This window comes from Schistosoma mansoni (genome assembly GCF_000237925.1).
Source record: "Schistosoma mansoni, WGS project CABG00000000 data, supercontig 0149, strain Puerto Rico, whole genome shotgun sequence".
NCBI classification, from domain to species: Eukaryota; Metazoa; Platyhelminthes; class Trematoda; order Strigeidida; family Schistosomatidae; genus Schistosoma; species Schistosoma mansoni.
In genome coordinates, this window is record NW_017386046.1 from 604,931 (window position 1) to 626,479 (window position 21,549).

The 21,549-nt window shown below is 31.0% G+C and overlaps 1 protein-coding gene across 1 annotated transcript in view; it reads right to left on the reverse strand.

Annotated features, from left to right (window-relative positions):
* Positions 1 to 21,549, reverse strand: part of Smp_163310 (two-pore calcium channel, putative) — a gene marked incomplete at both ends in the record, with an annotated part of 40,993 nt that overhangs the window by 6,278 nt on the left and 13,166 nt on the right. Inside the window, 3 exons of the mRNA XM_018799198.1 lie at positions 1,836 to 1,918; positions 19,796 to 19,915; positions 21,078 to 21,170. Coding sequence (XP_018646650.1) covers positions 1,836 to 1,918; positions 19,796 to 19,915; positions 21,078 to 21,170 — 296 coding nt within the window. The remainder of the gene's footprint in view (positions 1 to 1,835; positions 1,919 to 19,795; positions 19,916 to 21,077; positions 21,171 to 21,549) is intronic.

Below are 21,549 nucleotides of genomic sequence, written 5' to 3' on the forward strand. Positions count from 1 at the left end.
GATTAACCATAAAACAATTGACTGATTTACATTCCCATTTAGATCATCCTGGTGGTACAATCAAGTGAAAAGCTATATCACACAGCCGTCTTTCATACGTTATTTTCATTTCAAGCAGAGATAGAGAGAATGGTAGTGAGGTCGAGTCCCAGAATGAACATGAACTCTGGGATGCAGGTACGTCAGGATGACAAATCCTGAAAAGAATGAGGACTCTTCAGAAATGAGCATCCACGATCTCGCCTGGCGCACTGCTGAAGAGTCCCACAATAAGACGAAACGGCCGTCCAGTGCTTCCAGGTTTTCCTTGGTGGTCTAGCTTCAATTGACTCATGATCTCAATTATGAAAATACTGAAATCTCCACAAAAACTCTTTCTGATAAGAAACATTTTTATTTCACACATTTTTTCGCTTATCAAAATGAATAAATTATGACTCTATTGACAGAACATTTGTCCCTATGCAAACATGTTCTCTATTAACACAATGGACAACGTATTGTGTTTAAAAGCTTATTTCCTTTTCTTCATGTTCTTTATAAAATTTAAGATTTAATTAGAAGAGGATATAACTTAATTACAGTTAATTTTAAAAGTGCACAAAAAAAGATAGTTAAAGGTCGTTGATGAAAACACATGATAAAATTATATGTTCATTTTTTTAAAAAGAAAGAACTTATACTAGATTCATTAGTTAGGAAATAAGTATTCTATACTATGCATAGATTGAATAGCACAAACAAAATTAATTAAAGTATACATTAGTGATAACATAAATTACCATATTAAGATTAGTTAAAAATTCATTGAACCACGTAGCCGAGATGACTTATATAAGAATTAACTTAATTATTGAACTATTTAGTAACTTATGAGTAATTGGCTTCATTTGAATTACTTAACAAGATTTTAATATAAGTGATATTGATCAGAGACTGATCTCAGTTGGCATACCGTTTAGTGATAGGAATCATTGAACAGTTGTTTTGTTTTATATTATGGGGTTACTCTGCACTCAGTTTATTCAATGATGAATTTCCATAAAACTTCTTTATAAAAACTATAATTGTGTGGTTACTAGTGATCTACTTTGAAGAGAGTTACTAAATTTATAGTGAGAAGTTATGAGCAGTGAGGTTTAAATATATCCGGAGGAAAATTTATTCCGCTATTGGTATTAAGTAATTCTTGAGTTATATCGCAAATTGACTGACGTCAAAAAAGTGCACTGTCGGATCCCAAACAAACAGTAATTCTAATGTTTAATAATTCACCAAGAGACTTGAATTTTTGACCCTTGATGCGGTTATGGTTACGAGCTAATAAAAAGTAGCAAACCAGAGTGAAGGAGCTGTCTATTGTTCCATGTTTTGCAGTGGTATTACAACTAACGTCAATATGTTAAACTGTCACCTAAAAATTAAAATATTTATCATAAAGCTCTTCCATCTAACGGTATGAACATCGAAAAAACTTTAAATAACAACTAATACAAATGAATGCAAATCGATGAGCTGGTCAATGGCTCTCCGATTGGCATCATCAAATCAAGTTAAAAGTATTTCTAAACTATATAAACACTATAAGCAGGGGTGGATGGTGGCTAGCAATGGAATCCGGAAAGCACTTTTCGTCTAATTTGGGACTCCCTACATGAGCTTATGTGCCAAAAGAGACTGATCAATCGTAGTCTTCAACACCAATGAGAAGATTCAAACGACCAGTGAAAATAAACTATATAAACATTTCTGTAAAGACTAATTCAAATTAAAACAAGATTACATTGGTAAGAACAATGAATAATTGATAGATATTAAAAATGTTTTACAATTACCTGTTAACAGCTTGTTGATATGCGAACACAATTATTTGCCAATTATTGACTACCATTAAATCCCATAAAAGTACAAGGCTAGCCTTAAAATAATCAAAACATCAATGAGTTAAATGAAACAAAACAGGATAAAACTGCATTTTTTAGTGATCACGTGGGATGAAAATAAGAGGAACAAATTTAATAAATATGTAAGTTGCAATCTTAAATAACAAGGGGAAGATACAAGTAAAACAACACCAAGTGAATTTAATATGTAACTTAGTTATCAGTGAAATGTCAATTAGAAATTCATAGAATATCAGATTCTCTTCAATCAGATTACAAACAAAGTAATGCAGATTAGGTTGATTTTCCATTCATTCTCCTGTTTTACTGACATACATTTCAAAACATGTACAAACAAAAAGACTAATATTTGTGCGAAGAATATACTTTTCGATAAATTCTCTACAGGTTCTACAATTCATATATCCAAATTAATAATCCAAAAAACTGGCCAGGTTAAAGGCAAAGTACATCGTTTAAAGCGTGTAAATTTAGGATTGTCAAACCAAATAGAATAAAATTGTTAATGTTGATATGACACCATATAGAATGTTAACTTGAATCTGTATATATGTTAAGTGAAAATTTAAGATCTGTGATCAGAATAAATATGGGTCAGATAGGGGGTGAGAGAGATATGATAGTGCAATTACAATTGTGTAAAAAATTAGTGAGACGTAATAAGAAGGGATCAATGCGAAGTGAATAAATCATATATAGGGGGGACTAATAATGATGTTTAACCAATAATAATAATAAAATACAAAGATTTGGTTTGACATTCCTAAATTTACATGCCTTAAACGATGTACTTTGCCTTTAACCTGGTCAGTTTTTTGGATTATTAATTTGGATATATGAATTGTAGAACCTGAAGAGAATTTATCGAAAAGAATATTCTTCGTTCATATATATATTAGTCTTTTAAAATGATGGGGATCTTTAAACGATTAAAATAAAAAGAATACAAATGGAAATTGACAAAATACTATACAGTACTGTTATTATAATATCTTACATTTCAAGGTATCTATTATAATCTCAGTGTTGGTAAATCATAGATCTACTTTCCATCATTGAAAAGAAATAATTAACTCTCGATTGCCATTGAATAAAAATAAACTTTAGAAGTTTGATGGGTATTCTTCGAGTAACTAACGGAATCAATATAATATCTTATTTTACTCATGAATTGCTTTAAATATTGTCAATTCTTTATTAATTCTGTTTTACGATGAATAAACGGTATATATTTACTGGCCTACATAAGAATCGTCTCAACAAAAGTAGTGGTTATTTTTCAATGTGTTCATAATAATATAACTCATTCTATATCAAGTACTAACTGACACACTCTGAGAATAATATGCATAGAATTGATATGAGAGCAATCCAAATAATAAATAAGTGAAGAAAGAGATAACAGTTATTATACGATTCATGTGAACAATTTTTCATAATTCTAATTGTACAACTAACTATAGATATTCACTAGTTTAGTCAATCAGTAAAATTTACAGAATAGAAATTATTATGGAATGATCTAAAAAGTGCAAGACCTAAAGGATGACAAAAGAAATGAATGGATCTTTGCAATTTCAACCAATTCTCAGTCATATCATCACATGTCTCTGATTATTAACCTCACTAATTTACGAGACTGTGAAGCTGTAATCAGAGCCTAAAAACATGGTTTATTTTAACGGTCAATGAATTTCTGGGCTAATGTCACGTTTCTGGTTTGGTAGCCGCTAAATTTCTTACAACATACTCTTAAGCCACCCACCAATCATCGCGTGTCAGTTCGGTCGGTGCTTACGTATCGGTTATTATCATTTATAGTAAATAGTTAGTTTTGAATAAGAAAGTTGTCATGAACATCAGAAGAATTAAAATTGCTCTAAATTTTTCATCGGATTTAATCGATGGTTAAAGGAAATTTTTATGACGCACATTCTCGAAAACATGCTTGAAAGGATAAGAAAACATCACTGGTGATAAATTAATTATTATTCATACTTTTAATGAAATACTAATCAGTTCTACTAAAACGTTGCTTTTTATCAGACAAAGATGTAAAAAAGATGGATGGTGGCTAGCAGTGAAATCCAGGACGCGTATTTCGTCTTATTTGGGACCCGTCAACTGGATGTACCTGTATCCTGCACCCCAGATATAATGTTCGCTTTGGGACTTGAACCCAATACCGCTCGCTTCAAACACCATCGTGTTATCCACTAAGCTACTGAGTTCTGTTAGCCACTTGCTTGTACAATGGGGCGAAGTTAAAATTCAATTGGTTCTTTTTACTTGAATCAAGACTCAGAAGCTAGGTGGATAACACGATGGCGTTTGAAGCGAATGGTACTTGGTTCGAGTCGTGGAGTGAACATCAACTGTGAGACGCAGGATGCAGGTACATTCAGCTGACAAGTTTCAAATAGAACAAAACATGCGTCCTGAATTTCCCTGCGAGCCACTATTCATCTTTGCTTATGATACCCGTAACTTAAGGCAATATCGAGTCAATCCGCAAAGGATGCACATACGTCAGTAAAGGACTGATCAACTGCAGTCCTAAACGTCAATGGGAAGATTCAAGCAAACAATACCAAGTGAATTTATTGACGTCAAATGTTTGCAGAGAAACAAATATATCGTGTTCCAACACTGCATGTCAAAAGTGTAAACATTCGCTTACAAATAATATGAGATAATTTTTGCCCTGCATTCTAAAAGATTAGATTTGAATAACAGAAATTGTTTTGATAATTTTTTCATTTCACCGTGATGTCCAATTTTACTTGGGAATTCTACAAACGATTTAATCAAACTGCAACAAAACACTGGAAGTTTTCATGTTTTTTTAGGACTTATTTTCTTCATAAATTGTCACTATTGAGTCATTGATAAAGTAAAAGGAACTACAAATTATGAGAAGTATTCTCATTGAATTGATTTCATTTCCAATTTTCATACTCACTGAAGACAATGATGGACTGATGCTCAATTTCGTGGATTGGTTGAAGTTAGATATTATCACCGTTGGATGCCGACCGGCTCAGTGGTCTGGATGTTGAACGCTCGCGCAAGAGACTGATAGGTCCTGGGTTCAACTCTCGCGAGGCGGGATCGTGGATGCTCACTGCTGAGAATTCCCACAATAGGACGAACCGGCCGTCTAGTGCTTCTAGGTCTTCCATGGTGGTCTAGCTTCAACTGACTCATGATTTCAACTATAAAATTACTGTAAATCTCCACAAAACCCTCTTTCTTATTATATATTATTGTTTAACACAAAGCTTCGGATTAACTGACATCCAAAAATTTAGATATGGAAAATTGAGTAGAAGTTATTCATTTATCTATATATCTTCGAGTAAATATGTTTACATATATGTACTGAATCTTATACAAAAATTAACATTTCCCAGTAACAAGACGAATTCACTGAAAAGTAAACTTTGTGTACTTCGTAGTCAGTAGATGTTATTTCTATTCATTACGTGATAACTATAATACTTAAATGTGTTCTTCATAAAAATCTTATGGCGGTTAAAGAATGGGAATAGAGAAGTGTTTTTATGATAGTAAGAGAGTCTTTAGTGAACTCACACCTTAAGGAGCATGGGTACCAAAACTAACAGATTACACAGTGAATACAACAATTTTAAGCTATTGTATTCATTCTCATTTTCTACTAATCCCCAATTAGCATCATAATTCCATGGAATTAGTCTAAAACTATCAAAATAAACTGAATAATTCTAACACTATACATATGAAAGTATGCATGCAGAGAATAATAACAATAAAGACTGAAATAGCCTGAATGATTTTGAGCAAAAGAGAACTAAAAATAAATTTTATAGTTACTTACAGCAAAATCATTAAAATGTATAGACCAGTATTGCAATTCCTGGTAAGTCCCACATTGATAGATTTGTCTAACATGAGGTCAATAGAAAAATGTGTTATCAGTGTATTGCTTTCAAGCTTGTTTTTATAAATGAGTTTATAATATTTCTGATATCAGTTACAAAAATCATTATTTGATTAGGAAAGAAGCAAAAACTGCATGAATATACATATACAAAACCGTCTTCAAGAGCTCAATAATTCGTATTTACAAGTCAACTGACCCCAGTTCATGATGAAAACCAATTTTAAAAGCAAGAAATCTTGTATCCAATGTAGTTTTCTACATATACTATTCAATCCACATCAGATTTCTTCGTGAAGTGAAGTGAATTTTTAAGAAAACATATAATTTTTAATGTATGATATGGATCATATATGTCACAGCATGTATAAAATGAGGATAAGTAAACAAAATAAAAGAGTGAATTCGAAGAGGAAGAATGTGATTTGAAACTGAATATTTGTGTTATTTTAATGTTTCAATTAATTGTTTAACGAATTCCGATAAGACAACTGATTAGAATCATTGAATGTTATTGTAATTACTCATATAATACGAGATAGATAAAATGTAAAAGGAGTTCAGGTTTTACTTATTAATGATTAGCTGCCATGGTACTGCTAATTGTATTCCATCCCTCATATTAATATTGTTTGGATTAGACCATATGTATAGGGCTTCAGCTGTTTGTCTTTCTTTGTAAGAATCGAAAGCTTTTTGAAGGATTCTTGTGCCATCGAAATCAATTGTATGACCCGATTCTATCGAGTGTAATGCTATCGCTGACTTGTTCTCAAGTTTCCTTACATCATCTGAGGACTTAGGAATGTACTTTGGGCATTGTTTGTGTTCCTTCACCCTCAAATTCGGTTGCCTTGGTGTTTCATCTACATACGTTGCATTACAGTCACTACATCTGATTTCATAGACACAATTCTGTTGTTCTTCTTTGTGTATTGTATCTTTGATTCTTACTAGTTTTGATCTTAGAGTATTGTTTGTTCGAAAAAAATACTCATATTTTGAATATTTATGATTCTTCTAATGTCTTCTGAAATACATTTACGATATGGGATCACCACTGTGTTAACCCATTCCTTTTTCTTTAATGCTTTTTTATTATTAATTCCGTTTTTTCTTTCGTTCTTAATTATCCTTTTTATAAAATTCTTCGGATAATTGTTCACCACTTTTTTTTATCTTATCTGTTTTCACAGATATATGACAAACAGATTAGAAAAGAAATCGAATTTTATTTGTTATTATTATATTGTTTACGTGAAATACTCAACATTCATTGGCCGGATACGATCAGCAACAGCGTTTTATGGGAGAGGACAAACTAGCTTCCAGCTGAAGACGAAATTAGAAAAAGACGTTGGAAGTGGATAGGACATACAATAAGGAAATCCCCAATGTGCATCACGAGGCAATTCTTAACTTGAAATCCGGAAGGGAAGCGGAAAAGAGGAAGGCCAAAGAACACATTACGCCGAGAAATTCAAGCAGACATGAAAAGGATGAATGTTAACTGGAAAGAACTGGAAAGGATTACTTGGGATAGGGTTGGATGGATAATGCTGGTAGTTGGCCTATGCTCCTCGACGAGGGGTAACAGGCGTAAGTAAGTAAGTAAGGCTATCTGTAAAGTTATACATTTTGAAGCATTTCAACTTCTGATTTGATTCTAATTTATTTAATTTTCTTACTTATATTTTTAAGAGAGTATAAGAGAGAATAGTTTTGTGTAAGTACTGAAATTTTCACTGAAATAAATGAAGACTGGAATAATAAATATGTTTTTCGTTATATCCAAATCAGTGAAAAAGTTGTATTTCTGACATTTCGTGACTTAATATAAGCCACTTCTTCAGAGTAGAAGGATTTCAGATATTCTTTTCGATAACTAGGTGATTTCATGATATTCAACATAGTCAGTTTGATATTTTTGATAATAGAAGCAGATATGAAAAGGATGAATGTTAACTGGAAAGAACTTGAAAGGATTGAGCAGGACAGAGTTGAATGGAGAATGCTGGTGGGCGGCCTATGTTCCTCCACGAGGGGTAACAAGCGTAAGTAAGTAATTAATATTGCTAATTAAACACAATAATCTGTTTAAATCAAAATGTATTATTACATATTATTAATATCATAGATACAGTAACCGGTAAGGATTCATTAATGTATGTAGACATATCTTAAACATAATGATTTATGACTGTTTTATTGTTATTGACTAAAATGACGGATTAAATAAACTACTTTATAATATTCTATATTGTGTTTTTATTTTTTTTATTATGTATAAGCACTTTTAATGTTTTCCTATGTTACCTAACATATTATGAATGAACTGAAATGTAATACTTTAAATTGATTTTCAAGGTGAGACTACTGTTAATTTTATTACACACATACATATTTATGTAAAAATTAAATTTTTACTTACTGGGATATTCAAAAAATACTTTTTAATATTATATTGCTTGAAAGAATAAAAAAAAATTTTGCCATCATAAAATCTTACTAGCGTAGATATATGCTATTTGGAACTATGAACTAGATGGAAGTATACAGAAATTCACTCAAATTCTTGTTTGAGATTCAAGATGTACAAAAATTACATTGAAATTATCTTTACAATAGTGACCATCAGTCAGTTAAATATACATTGACTGAATGCAAAAGTTTACTACAACATGTACCCTGATAACGTTTTCGTTTGATGACACATATAGTGGATAAGATGTTAAGATTTTTTAATTTGATCCGGTGTTTTTGATTTGGTAAAATAGCACTTACCGGTTACTTGTATGATTAGAAGAATTTATCTGGAAAAATATTCACAATGAAGTTAAGAAGCTTGTCATAAATCTAACTGATTGCTGTTCAGGTCATATACAATAAAGCATAGTCTTGAAAATTTCCATTAAATGAGTTGTCTAGTGTCAAATGTCATATCAGCAGACATTCAACTGTTCAAATTAATATTAAAGGGAAACACAATTTTCTTATCAACCAACGCTTTAAAACATTTTGTTAGCTTTTAGTGTTGCTCGTAATGTAATACTTCGAATAAAGAGAACGGTATATATTTTGTTCAAAATAAGAATTACGAATTGAATGGAGATGAGTAATAAATGACTATAATTACGTATTTCATAGAAATTTCAAATACACAAAAGTCAACGTTTTATGGTGTAGGAAATAGTCTGGAGGATAAAGAATACATAGATTAGTCATTTATTCTTTAATTGATCAATTTAAGTTTTCAATAATAGATTTAATACTCATGGTACGCTGAAGTCTCACATTCCACTTGAACTAAAATGATGCAACGTTTGTAACCACTCGTCAAATTCTCTGCTATTCTGTTTGTTAGTTTCGTAAATAAGAGATTTTGTGACTTATTAAATGACCAGAAACACAGTAACGAAGGTGGGAGATTTATTGTTAGTAGAATAAAAGATATAACGACAGAGAAAATACAAGTATTCAAAATAAAAAAAACACTTGAAGTAGATTTTACTATTTTCATACTCACGGATTTGATGAATTTGTGGAATTGTGATATTTAATAACATCATGGAATAAATTCATTCCCAATAATGCATAAAAGTAAAATGCTGATATGAGTATTCCAAGAACGGGGGTTAGATTACTTGGCAGATCAGCTAAAACACTAACAACTAACCGTGTCCAGGGAAACAGAACAATTAGTCTTGTAGTACGTGTTAATAAGAGGATATTACTTAAACGAACAATATTCCAGATTGTCATTCTAAATTGTGAAATATGTACCATTCTAGATTTAGGAAAAAATAAAACAAACAAATGAGAGATGAAAACAAAACTGTTCAATTCAAGTTAATATATTTGTAATATCCCAATGAGTAGAAAAATTAGATTTTCTGACGTTTCGGCAATAACAGTTCACGCCATTTTCAATAATCATCAAATTTACTTCAAAAATATCAGAATACTACAGAAAGGTTTTTCCAATTACAAAGAAAGGAGAGTAGCTGAAGCTTTCCATATAATGCTTAATCCCACTGCTCTCAATAGAAAGGAAGGCTTTATCATACATCCTACTTGGACTATCTATCCTAGTCACCTAGTCTGATTACTTACAATTTCAGACCAGTACATTACAAATTAAATTCTATCCTGTGTCATTATAAAGGTCACACATTTTTCATCATTAACAATGCATACATACACACAAAATTACATACATGTCGCTTATGGATCACTTGGACCGACATGAAATGACATGACATTGATTTATTCAGACCTGTTTTTTGATTGATCAACTAATATTTGTGTTGTTCCGTTGTACTATTTAAACTTGGATTAATGTTAATTTGGTTATTTATTCTCTGAAGAAGTGGCTTACACTGAGTCACGAAACGTCAGAAAATCTAATTTTTCTACTCATTGGGATATTACAAATATATTAATTTATTTATAACAAACTACCCGATGCTCAATTTATTCAAAATTATCAAATCAAAACTTGGTAATGATACCTATTCAATTCAAAGATTAAAATATTTCAAAACTAAATCTACAGATTTACGAATAATTAAAAGGTTCTTTCATACGACTTATTCTTTTAAAAATGTTTTGTTGAAATGTCTGTGATACAAATGGCTAAAATATATCATAAAAACTTGAATATAAGTACGCTCAGATTACGAGTACCGAACTGGACGAAATGCATATCTTAGGTCCTACCGTTAGCCACTATCTAAATTTAATTCAACCCTACAGAAATATAGTTGCACATAACAGACTACTGTATTATCTTAACTGTACCACCTTCATTTGAAAAATGTGAAGATCACTGTATACTATCATAATTCATGCAGATGATAAATGAATGCGAACTATCTGTTGTTCACCAATAGTATACGTTTACTAATTTAGGATAGTCTGTTATATAAAGAAATTAAAAGAACGGTCGACGGAAAAAAGGCGGTTGTTTTCGTCTAAACTAGTTAGTCTCATTCTAAATTATGGATATGTTTTGTTTACTTCAATAGGAGATATAAGCAGTTCAAGAAGACTATGGTATAAAATCAAGAAAATTAAGTCGATTAATCTGTCGCCACTAAATAAATCAATTTATGTTAGTAAAAATAATGAGACTTTAACTTGTAATTGTCTGGTTACCTTTATTGTATCATTCATAAGTAACATGGAACTGCTTTTACAAAAGACTATATCATAATAAATACACATTTGAAGTTACAGCGCTCATTATATTATTCAAGTTCATGATTTTATATATTTGGCAAAGGAACTTGAAACGAACAACGGATTACATAAGATAAGATTTCACAGCAAAAAAATGAAAATTCCCTCTACTGATAACTTCAGCGTTTAATGTTGCATGCCATCTTAAAATATTTCATAATAAAAACATAAAATGTATTTAAGAATATTCTGGGTAGTGATAGTAATTTCTGTTTAATAATCCTTCGAATAATTTTTTCTGGTTAGCGTTTTTTTAGCGAGTTGGTCAAAGGAGAAGAGGAAGACCAAACAACACATTACGCCGAGAAATAGAGACAGACATAAGAAGAATGAACAAAAAATGGATAGAACTAGAAAAGAAGGCCCAGGACAGAGTGGGTTGGAGAAAGCTGGTCGGTGGCCTATGCTCCATTGGGAGTAACAGGCGTAAGTAAGTAAGTAATCCTTCGAATAATTTAATTGAGTAAATGCCTAAGTTTAATTAATAAAACTATATTCGATAGAATATGTTTACTAAGAAGTTACTTCAAGGTTTATAATTACCAGACTTAAATATTAAATGATATTGGTGAATCTCATTTCACATGTTAATTATTAACGAATTCTGTAATTTATAATCTTATTAATTTGATCTAAAATTGTTATACGTAGATAATATTTGAAAAAAAAACAAACTTACTGATGACTAACAAGCAACAAAGTCAATTCAATTAATTTAACAACCTAGAAACAATGAATACATGTATTTTATATAAATTATGTTAAATAAAATGACAATATTACTAATTTTATAGAGTTGAGATCATGAGACAATTGAAGCTGGACCACCATGGAAAACCTGGAAGCACTGGACGGCCGTTTTGTCCTATTATGGGACTCCTCAGTAGTGCACATCCATGATCCTGCACTCGCGAGATTCGAACCCAGGACCTGTCAGTCGTGGATGCGCACTGCTGAGGAATCTCATAATAGGACGAAACAGCCATTCAGTGCTTCCAGGTTTTCGATGGTGGTCTAGCTTCAATTGACTCATGATCTCAACTCTATAAAATTACTAAAATCTCCACCAAACCCCTTCTGATAATATCATTTAGATAATTTTCCAAAAATTTATTTTCTTAACATAAATTTCATTGAAGGTAACACTTTAACAACAAATTGTTGTGCTTTTCATTTGGACTAATATCCTTACAAAGATCATTATTAGTATTCATGTCTTGTTCGATCAAAAATTTTAATTTAAAGTAAACGGAATATACCGACTGAGACATAACCCAGAGAGATTGGTTTATTAAAGAGTTCACTTATTGATGAGTTCAATCTCAAAACTATGCAGTCGAAAATGATAATCAGTAATGCCGCTTAGAAATAATAATAACAAAACTGACTACAATAGCAATAACTTCTTTAATATAGTAACATAGAGATGAAATAAACAAAAGCATAAAGATGTTATTTTAATTGAGAAATTGAAAATGTAGTTGTTGAGATCTTGAGTATTCATCAAGTAAATATGCAAAAATTAACTATTGGAAAGAAATGCTGAGTAACGTAATAAGATAGGATGTTAAAGTTGAGATGTCACGTAGTCAGGAAGGATATATGAACAGAAATAAGTCGGTTGTAGGTAAAAAGGTCAATCAAGTAGGAGGGTGAAGGGAGGGTAGTGGCTTTAAGAAACAAGATTACGATCAAAGTAGGAGAAACGATTGAATACGTTTTTTTATTTACATAAATCTGGTCGTTCTAGATGTACGGTCAGTGTTTTGACAAATCCATATAGGTAACTAATTGTTCAAATACCCGACAATATTTGTTGTAAAAAACTGTACAGGCAAAGCGTGGTATGTTGTATTATTACGTATAATGTGATCACAAGTATCACATATGAAGTAGGATAGTTGTGAATAGTCATTTTAATAACGATATATATTCGCTAGTAATAGCATTAGTAGAATAAGAAATGTATGTCTGTTGTAGGGGTTTAGCAGACTTTTGAACACCACATTCTATTTAAATATATTAGTTTTCTTATTTTGAAAAGTCTCATAGGGTACCTCAACATAATATCTAATGTAACACAGTATTAGTTTGTGTTTAGAATCTATAGATAACTTAGATTGGTGGAATATATTTCTTCGATCATTTGCATCAGTCAAACAATTTCTTTTGTTAGTAGAGTAGTAGGTTTACTGAAACAGGGAAATAGAATTCAATTAGCACTAGTGAATAAACGAAACGATATTATTTTCGACTAAATGATAAAATAGAGTAATCATTTCAATCATAAATACAGATCTGTTGCAGTCATTATAGCTCAAAGGTATATGCGACATTAGACAAATCGGGTTCAAATATCGCTTAGTGCATCATTTCCATCAGGGTAGTTGACAGGGTTTGGTAAGGTGTTGCAACTGGTATGACATGGTATGGCCTCCTGTGACCATCCAACATTCGAAAAACAGCCCTGTATTATTGAGTGACTTGAAAAAAGCGATTGGTTAAAATACTGTAAATAAGATTAGCAATAAAAACTCAGCTAAATGACAGTCTATATTAACAAAAGGTGATTTAGTTTATATATATACATAACGTACAATAAAAATTCTGATGACTTACAAATATTATAGCTACTATAAATAATCCAAATATATTTGATTTCTTCGAAAAAAATGCCTTCTGACCATAAGCCCACAGAAAAGAAATTTGTTCAAATACATAAAATATTGTGAAACCCCAGCTTATTATCTATAAATTCAACAGAACCATGTTTTAAAATGATGAAAAATTGTTACTGAACATCAAGATAAAAGTCAACCTTACAACGCCAACATATTTTATTATTATCGTTATGATTTCAAATGTTTCGTCTGTTATTCTGTATCATATTTTAATCAATAACAATCCATATAGTAGTTGAATTAAGTGCACAGAATATTTCTGAATAGTCCATAATTTGGTGTTTGGATGGAAAAAATATTTTGGTGATAATTTGTTTTTCGTTTTACTCAAATTGTACTTCAACAGTTACTTCAATTTCGATTATATATTTTATACTGAAAGGATAGTTTTGATTTACATTGACTGATAACTTAGCAGTGACCAATGTCCTGCATGTCTAATCCTTTAGTGTTGCTCATATTCTATCAATTGATTTCCACTGTTCCCACTAGTCTAAGTGATCCGATGACTGATGCATTATGATTAAGCATCGGCGGTTAGAAATAGTAGAAAGGAACACTCACTAGAAGTGCCTCAAATGGTGGAGCTCCGTGAATCGGTTAAGACAGATTTCCGTATTAAGGAATATTTTCTAAACCATTTATGTTGGAATACATGACTGTTTAGCATCATTCATTTAGTTATAGTTTTCAATAAATCTATAGCAATTTTTTAAGTATCTGGTATGTACTAGGACTAAAGAAATTACATACATGGCAGTTATCTAATCATACTTATCTTTACATGGATGAAAATTCAGAGGAAGTTAGCAATTCCGTAAAAATGATTCAAATGGTAGAATTTAGATGAAATTTTTATATTATATTCTGTAAAACCATCAAAGAAAAATACTACAAATTATGTAAACTGATAGTTTTCCATCACTGTAGTATTTAGCGGAGATAGACATCCAGCTGACGAGTCCCAAATAGGACGAAACGCTCGTCTAAAATCTTACTGCTAGCCACCATCCATTTCTGCTTATATATATGTTTAATTTCATAAAATTGTCGAAATACTAACAATGCCACTTATTGTGACTAAAGAAATAATAGAGCCACTGTATAGCAGAACAAAAACTGGGTGTTCTACAAAAAGAATTAAAGTAAAACTACAGTAAAACCGCAAATTCCTAAGTGATTAAAACTTTGATAAGAATTGCAATAAGATAAATGTTTAACTAGTGACGTAAAACAACTTTCTAATTAATTTTCTCAAAACCTTTAATCTACTGATAAGAAATTTTGAAAATGTTTCATTTGTAGACTGTAATAAAACATAATGATAACCTATTGGGAGATATGGTCAAGTGTATTTTCATGTTTATGATGATTGACAGTTTTAGGATTTTAAATAATATAAGTACACCTTTATAGGTGAAAAAACTACGAAGAACAAATACTTAGAAATGAATGAAAACAAGAAAACATCATGGATAATGTAAACCTTATGAATGCCTGGCAAAATGAGTACACATAACCTCATGAAAGAAATAATGTTCATTAATCTACTGTTATTTCACTACTTAATCTTCGTATTATATAGATTTTTCACAAGTCGTGAAGATTTAAAATCAACCTATAATCCTAACTTACAGAGCTTAGTGTTTTAACGGACAATAAATTCTATTTTGTAATCAGAACAAATTTCACCTTGCTGGTGAAACATGAAAGCAATGAACTTAAAAGAACAGTCTAAATTATTTCAGATTAAATTTTGAGGGAAATCTGTCAAGAAATTGCGAATTTCATGTTGAACGTAAATATTGAAATATTAATCAACTGTCTTTTAATATACGACACTGAAAGAGCTTCACCGTCGTCGATCATTTACCAACCATAATTAGCCTCTCCGTATTATTAAGATAATCTTTTTAATTACTTGAAGTATGTTATCACACGTAAGATAAGAAACAAATTTAACAAGTGTCTAATTGGATAACATAGGACAAACGAAAATTAGGAAATAATATTAGAATGTTAATCTTACACGCATTATAACTCCAGGATACTTTCCAGTTGAAAGACTGTATGAAATATCCACCTGAAATATAGTTTAAACTGAATATAATTTATTGAAATTATCAGTTGCAAAAGTTGTAAAAAGGTTGTAAAAAGATCAGCGACAAATACGAAACAGTGTAATGCTTAGTGTTAAGCATCAATAGAAGAATATATTATTCACTAGAGGAATATTACATTAGTATGATATTAGTTGCTAATATCACGTGGTCTGATTTAATTAAAGTTGATTTATAAATTAGTTAGAATCATTTATTCGACCAGTTCAAGGATTATTGAAACAGCTTGATGAGACTATAATTTATGGACGACCTTTGAGCAACACTAAAATGACCTTGAAAATGTCCATCTACTTACTAGGGTTAAATAAGTGTTGTAAATTAGTGTGAGGAACTAGGATTAGGATTTACAGTTGAACGTTAGGGTTAGAAATTATATTTAATGTTTTCATCACGAACTAACATCAACAATGATGCCAAAACGGTATTTAGCCAAATGAGTGGATGAATCTCGCGCCAAAATATAAGACCTGCTATCTTAAATCTGATTGGTTCGTCCATAAGTTATAGTCTCGCCAACAGCTTTAATTGATTGATAAATTTATTTTAACTGAGGTTATGTGATAAATGTATAAAATCTTACAAGATTACATATGAATTATGACTATTCACTTGATTTACACATAAAGTGCATCATATAAACAAACTGTGAATCAATTTTATCCAAGGTCATTTTCACAAGTGTTAATTACCAACAGTTAAATAACTTAACATTGAAAAAAAGTGAAAAGTATACGTATTTTAGACAATTGGAGATGCTATGAAAACGAAATAAAAGTAATCAGAATACATGATTTGTAGTGGCTGTTTCTATGTCGAGCACATATACCTTATTCTAGCTTCTGGACAAACTAATTTATCCATTCTTCTCAAGCTACATTCTGACTTTGTTAATTATTCACTTGACTGTTTTTATTAGTGTATGTGTGCGCACTTCTTATCCTATTATCACACGTCTAACCTATTTCTGTTCGGCTATAAATATTGATTAACGCTTGATTAAATCGAATTGGCTAACACACCTTCTCCACTACACGTCATTTTGCTTCTCTCTCTCATCTTCGCTTCCTTAGCTCCGTTTCTCTGATTGTCTGCGCCAATCAGCGATTATTAAAAACATACGTATTCAAACTGCATTCTCCTATTTGACTTATTTAATTCCGTTATTCACTAACGCGATTCAAATTGATGATTATATACGGGGATAGTCAGGATGTATATTTCGATAGTAATCATTCGACAACGATCATTCATCTGATTCAACTGAAGTTAGATAAAGGGCTACAAGTGGTTAACAGATTTTGTTGTTTTGGGACTATAAATCAAACTGTAAGAAATTGTTTTAACAATGAACAAAGATAATGGAAGAAAGAATTTATTCGAACCATCTGATAACCCATCAATAGAAAACCCAAAGGAATATAAAGAGTTTTAATTTGTCTGAAATATTCCAAAGAAATTAGTGTTGATATTACTACTTAGATCAGACCTTTAATATATCCAGAAGAAAAACTGGGATTACCTGTAAAATTCAACTTAAGTTTTACATAGTCTTCGTCACAGTCTACTGTCTTCAACTGGTCATTATAAGTCAAAGAGCATTGGAGAGCTGTTTCATTCTATTTTCATCAACAAAGTTTTAATACTATTTCTGTCGAAATTATAAATGTGATACTTTAAGGAAAAGTTAATTAATATACACTCATTGTTTTCGAACTGAGATGCAAGGTAGTGTAAACTAAGTTCACATGCAAAACGATCTGTATTCATGGAAATATTACAGATTTCTGAATCTTCTTAGGATGATATTTCTCAAGCTTTTAAAACTGCAGAAGTTGAAAACTCTTTGATCAATAACATGAATAAGTTTCATGAAAAGTAAAATCTTTTAAAATTCATCCTAGACAAACTCTAATTTTGATCCGCCTAAATATTCTCAAGTTCAAACTCATAAAGAAGTTCTGGTTTGTATACTATAGTGAGATCCTCAACAATATAGAAAAATATATTTCGTTCTGAAAAATAGTTCAAAGACTTCAATGTTTTGTTTCAATAGTCATTACTGAATATCAGCTGTTACGTTATTTCTATACTTGTACAACCTCAGTACAAAGTAGTAATTTATGATATATCCTAAGATGGAAAAAGTCCTTTGCAAGTACAAATAATTCAGTGAACGTGTGATGATTATCTGATAAATAATATAAACGACACAGCAGCGGAAGAAGACAAATCCAATAATAAAATATATAGAATAAATTACACCAAGTGAAACAAGGACCGCAATAGGTGAATAAGACTTTCTATTTACTTGCATATACCCAAACAGTCACTGTTAGTAAAAAGCAAGATACGTTTTCCGTTGTATTAGTAGATGAAGCTACTTACAGACACATATAACCAGAAAAATTTTCAAGTTCTGAATTGAGGAAATCCCATGACCATCTTTGAGGACATAACATTTAAATCAATCTGCAGTCAGTCAATATATCGATAAAGATCTAATTCGCAAGTTCGTAAGTAAAACGTCGGTTAATCAAATGGTCATAAGCTACCAAGGCTGTTAATCGTACCACAAGAACACAGTTAGATACATAAACTTGTTAAGACAAGGCTACCGAAACGGACTGAATTGATATTTGTTGGACAATCTAGAAGCTCACTTCTATTTAAAGTTGCCACTGGTAACGTTGTTTAAGAAGAGCGTAAAAGCTTTGTAAACGAATTATCCTTTTTGAAGCACTAAACATTACTGGAGTTCTAGTGAGAAGCAGTGACCTGTGGAGCTCAACCAGGTCTGTTGTGAGATAGTAAGTCACTGAAGACAATGATGGACGGTTGCTCAGTTTTGTGCATCGGTTGAGGTTAAACATTAATACCGTTGGATGCCGACCGGCTCAGTGGTCTGGAGGTTGAGCGCTCACGAGCGAGACTGATATGTTCTGGGTTCGAATCTAATGAGGCTGGATCGTGGATGCGCACTACTGAAGAGTCCCACAATGGGACAAAACGGCCATCCAGTGCTTCCAAGTTTCCCATGGTGGTCTAGCTTCAATTGACTCATGAATTCAACTATAAAATTACTAGAATACATTTTTATTCTAGTTTTTGGTCATTGTTTTCTGACTGGAAATTACGTTGTTTATTTCAATTAAATTATTCTATGAATTCGACATCTTATACCGTGGTGACATGCATTTACTGGTGAAAAACCTTCTCACTAATTCAGACAACAACAATTTATTTAGATAAGATAATTATATTTCAAAATTGCGTAACAAAATGCTTATTCGCAATCTAGCTAATATAATTCCGGTCAACATATTTGCTATTTCATATTTAGACAGCTAGAAAATCTATAAAACAATCTGTTTATACGTAACGTAATAATATTACTAGCAAATTCTTCATGAACTTACTAATAATTACATTTCAAAAATAACAGACAATAGTGAATTTACTATAAGGGTAATGGATTATTTGTATTTGCATACCAGATACATTTTCTCCTTAGTTTTAGCTTTAGTTATACGATATTCATTCAGAGTTTGTATTTTTAACAGACATTGATAATCACTAATTTATTGGTTGGTAATACTACAAAACTAAAACTATGATGTTTTGTAAGCAGCATTGGCCATAAAGCACATGCACTTGTAGGTGTTGTACAGAATTCCAGTTCTAATGAATGGGCCATGATCTTACTCTCCTCTCCCCCCCAAAAAAACAATAAAAGCATCCGAATTAAACCAACAATGGTAAAAGAAAATGGAACGTAAAAATATGATTTGTGAATGAATGAAATGCATGCGAAGGAAATTTACGAATAAATAAATTTCAACATACTACTCACAAATATTTCTCATGAATTAACTCTGTTCTGAATGAGTAAAAACTGTCAATTGATTTTAACACTTGTCAACTTACACATAGAAATATTACATTGAAAACTGATATTATAATCCGAACCAGCTCAAATCCTTTTGACATAATCCATGTTTGAAATATACGAGCCACCCTAAGAGATGGTACTTGTTCATGTACTGACTGAATGAAATACAAAACGAATGTTAAAGAAATTGTAAATACTCTACTTAACTATCTAACTAATTTGATTCAAGAAATAACTAGTTCTGTTGATTAACTCAGTTTAAATAGTATGTTCTTCAATGAAGTCTTGATATGTTACATTGTTAGGACAGAATGTAAACAATTTCCAAAGAATGTTACTATTTCAATCAAAATTCACAGTATTCACAGCAAAAAAGAGGCACTTTTGTGAAATACATATGCATTTTGTGTAAACATGATGACTATCTTTCAAACCTGTAGTTTCTTAAATATAATCTTATGTAAACCGGAAAAATTGTTATCTAGGTAATCGTAGTTTAAATGAAGTAATGACCTGTTGAACGTAGTTAAATGAGTATACAACTATTTGTTAGATACTTATTGTGCCATTTAACAGTGTAGCAAAAATAATATCTATGCAACAACGCATCTCCATTAGCGTTTACTATTAATTGAGATTTGGTAACAAAATAAAAGTTTAGAGTATACTAAACAAACTTCCATTTAATTACATAATTTACAGTACATTTATATGCTGATCACAGGTAAAACTTTTTACCTGACATTGAAATCATAATATTACTAAACCAGTTTTCAGAGTTTTAATTTACTGTCAACCATATTGGTTGAGAGAAACCAATTAGTCGTTCAGATAATTTACTGGTAGTAATGCTTTCAGATAAACGCTGTTTAGAGATTGAGTGGAAAATAGTGATGACTATACAACTTAATTTTCCTGAAAGTATTCAACAAACGGAATTCTGAACGGTGAATTTATTATCAAATTGCTCAATTATACATGTATATACGTGGGATTTGAAGGGGATATTCCGCGATGAAGTATGAACAACGAATAAATCTCATGAGCTTATTATGTCATTGACTTTGAAAATCCATTTGCAGCCTTGAATTTAATACCCACTCTTTTTATTTACACACTCTGAAGAAGCTAAAGTGCTGTGCCCTATTATCGTTATACTATATAGCCTAGTATTTTGTTTTTTCTGCGGTATATATATATATATATGGTTGTATAACTTGAAAAAAACATCCATTGGGTGATTTTAGTGTTTACAGTGTATTAATAGGAAATATAAAGAAACATTTCTCTTATGGGCAATAGTTGGATTCATCTTACCTGATTTGATGGACCAGATAAATCCAATATTTGAAATAACTGCATAAATTGTTTTGCATTAATATTTCCATGAGCATGTCTCATGAAATATGCCTTATAAGAAAAAAATCAAATTGTAATGAAATGGAAACTTTCAGTTTACAGAAAGTTCCTCTTAATAGTATGTATATTAATAAATGTATTAACCAAAATGTTGATGAATAGAAGTATTTGATGTTCATATCGAAATGCATTTTATACTTCAGACTTGTGAATTAATATGCTGGATACATTGCAAAAGTACATTGTTACGGTTTCAACTTACTATCACACTTTTCACATAAGCACTTTAAGTATGGTTACATTTCAACAAAGACGAAACATATCAAGTACAATTTCGTGAACTTGGCTTTTAGCCACATTTTATGCATAAAAGCTGTTTATACTATTCGATTTCCTAAACCGAAGTAGGTACATTTAGACGAACCAGTGA